This window comes from Bison bison, unplaced genomic scaffold, assembly GCF_000754665.1.
Source record: "Bison bison bison isolate TAMUID 2011002044 unplaced genomic scaffold, Bison_UMD1.0 scf7180017845387, whole genome shotgun sequence".
NCBI lineage: Eukaryota > Metazoa > Chordata > Mammalia > Artiodactyla > Bovidae > Bison > Bison bison.
The window spans coordinates 22766-25549 of NW_011475960.1; the positions used below are offsets into that span (position 1 = coordinate 22766).

Below are 2784 nucleotides of genomic sequence, written 5' to 3' on the forward strand. Positions count from 1 at the left end.
AAGGCTGGCCTCTGGCCCCTGGCCCCCAGCTCGCTGCCTGCGCACAGGCAGCCTGGGGTCCATGGGGCCATCCGCAGGACCCCCGCTCCCTGAGGAAGCAGAGTAGTCCTGGCTTTCAGAAAGGACAGGACACGAAGGCAAGAACCCTTCTTGTTGGGGGGACTGGGTGGGGGTGGGGGGGTAGTCCTGAGGCCAAAACACACCTTCCGTGATCCCGCCTGCCCTCCCACCCCCGCCAGGACATTCTGGTTAATAAGCAGAGCAGTTATGGGCTCCCGGTGGGGGCCGCCGCGTTAGTCTCCAGGTTGTGAGCGCGTTCATACTTAAGACTGTTTCTCTCTGGGGTTTTAAGGGTCTGTCTCTGTGGTAAACTGAAGTGTGAACAGAAAAGCAGCTGGGCCCTCCCGGCCGCGGCCATCGTGGGGCTGCAGAGCAGAAACTGGCACGGCCCCCCGGCAGGCGGGGCTAGAAGGTGGACTTGGAGTGTCCGAAGATGCAGATGGGGAAGTGCTTGACGTGGGAGGACCACTGGGCCGCCAGCTGGAAGAACTTGACGTCGTTCCACTCCACGCCGTCGATGAGGACTGTGGGGACAAGACCGCCTGACCCGCCTGCCCCTAGCTCCAGGCCGCGGCCGAGAACAAGGTGGGGGGTGCTGACACCCGTGGGAACCCCCAGGCTCCCGGGAGACACTCGCTGGTTCTCACCGGCCCTGCGGGAGGAGGTCGCGGACCCCCAGCTCCCCTCCTGGCCTTCCTGCCGCCTGCTCCCACCCCATCCCCATGGCCCGAGAGCCTCTCCCCAGCCACCTCAGGGGAGCTGGTGTCCACAGCCTGTCTGCCTCGGAGGGGTCTGCAGACTGGGTTTGAAACACCCTCCACTTAAGCCAGAAAATCAAGAGAAAGGCTGGCTCTGGGCCACTGTAGTCAAACCCAAGCCCACGGAAAAGAGAGAACTCGAGAGCTCCGTGTTCTCAACCACTCAGTCGCAGAATATCTTCTATAAAAATTCTGACATAAAGCAGAAAGGACTGAGAAATTATTTCTCAGAATTTGAAAAGCCACTCCACACACACAGGTGGGCTGGCCCCAGTGTGCTCTGAGCGCAGACTACGTAACATGACATCACAGCCAAATAAGCATTTCCGGAGGGGAACTTCCACAAGCGGCCCCGCCCCGCCCCGGTTTACTTCCGTTTCCTGTTGGACACAGGCCCCGCCCCAAGCCGCGCCCACTGATCACAGGCCCCGCCCCCGCCCGCGGGGGCGCCTCGGCTCACCCCGCAGCATGTTCTGCTGGTGCTTGGCCGTGCAGATCAGGCGGCTGATGCCCTCGATGCACTGGCTTTTGGACTCCACGTCCTTGTCCTTGGTTTTCTTGGGCAAAAACATCACTAGGAGGAAAGGGGGCCGTGCTGTGCTCCTGCTGCTCCTTCAGGGCTGGGGGCAGCGCAGGCTGTACGCTCCTCTGGCCCTCCTTCCACGCTAACCCTGACCGCCACCACCCGCCCGCCAGCGGGCCCTTGCCCAGGGGTGTGGGAACGAAGCGGCCCCCAGGCCCGACGGTCAGCCCGCCTCCCCTCCTCACCCTTCTTGTTCTTCTCCTTGGTGACCACGGTCATGGACATGGTGGGCGTGGCCACGGCCTCGCCGCTGCTGGGCAGCCTGCTGACCTGGAGAGACCGGAAGGTGCACTTGAGTGTGTTTTTGGTGGTGGGCGAGTCCTTCTTCTCCGCGTCTCTCTTCCTGTCTGCAGGCTGAGCTGCCGTCCAGTAATCCACCTGCAGCCCCATGAGCTCAGCGCCGACGCCCTGGCTGTGAAAGACGAGGGAGGCTCACCCCTCCGTCCTCAGGAGGGGACGGCAGCACCCCGGGCTGGCATGGCAAACGGGTGCCCTCTGGTGCCTGTGCTGCCCGACGTCGGGGACCACCTCTGTTTGGAGGGCCCAGGCCAGCTGCCCCTCATAGGTGCAGGCCCCAGGGGGTCCTATGGTGGGCCTCCCCGACCCTGTGGCAGTCCTGTCTGGGTGGGTTCTGCTCAGGAGAGCCCTGAGGACACCCGAGAGGGGCTGCCAATAACCACACCCACTCTATCCCAGGTCTGCTACTCACATCCGAGTTTCCAAAACTCCCTGTGTCCAGAGCACCCTATATTTATAGACTCTGTAGTTCCGGCCCCAGGAATGCAGGGGGCCAGGTGGGGAGACATCAGGCCAGGACTGAACAGTAGGGCACCCCTGTTCACTTGTCTGAGTGAGCCCTTGTCGACACCACTGTGTCCCCTGCAAGGCCACCCTGACCCTCTGCTTCCAGGCAGCCTGGGGTGCGGTCAGGGACCCCAAGGAACCATCTGGTTCTCAGCCCCATCCCTACTGTGCTTGGGGCAGCACTTCTGCGTGGCTGCGTTTACCTGGGGGAGGACAGGCCTCCGCTCACCGACGGGGAGGAGGGCGGGGTGGGCGAGGCCTCCTTGGCCGCAGGAGACGTGGACGGCGGGGTGGATGAGAGCACGCTGGAGCCCGAGGGGGCCGCGTCATCTGAGTCACCTTAGGGGAGGAGTTGGGGGCGGTGCTGAGCTTCCCCCATGGCTCTGCTTGGGCAGCTCACGGCCCTCTGCACCCAAACACGGCAGGGAGGCCAGGCAGCTATGGGCTGGGGGAGCACGTGTGGGAAGCCGGAGGACCCCCTCCCCCAAAGCTGAGCAGGAGCTGTCAGGCCTCAGGGACAAGGGAGGCCACTCCTGGTGAACACAAGCCCTGCAGCAGACAGGCACCGGGGCTGCCACC

The 2784-nt window shown here is 63.7% G+C and overlaps 1 protein-coding gene across 1 annotated transcript in view; it reads right to left on the reverse strand.

The window, feature by feature from the left end:
- Window positions 1–6: 6 nt before the first annotated feature.
- Window positions 7–2784, reverse strand: part of PACS2 (phosphofurin acidic cluster sorting protein 2) — a 12463-nt gene continuing 9685 nt past the window's right edge. The window contains 4 exon segments of the mRNA XM_010834132.1: window positions 7–584; window positions 1279–1392; window positions 1587–1813; window positions 2409–2569. Of these exon segments, the coding sequence (XP_010832434.1) occupies window positions 466–584; window positions 1279–1392; window positions 1587–1813; window positions 2409–2569 (621 nt within the window). The 3' untranslated portion in view covers window positions 7–465.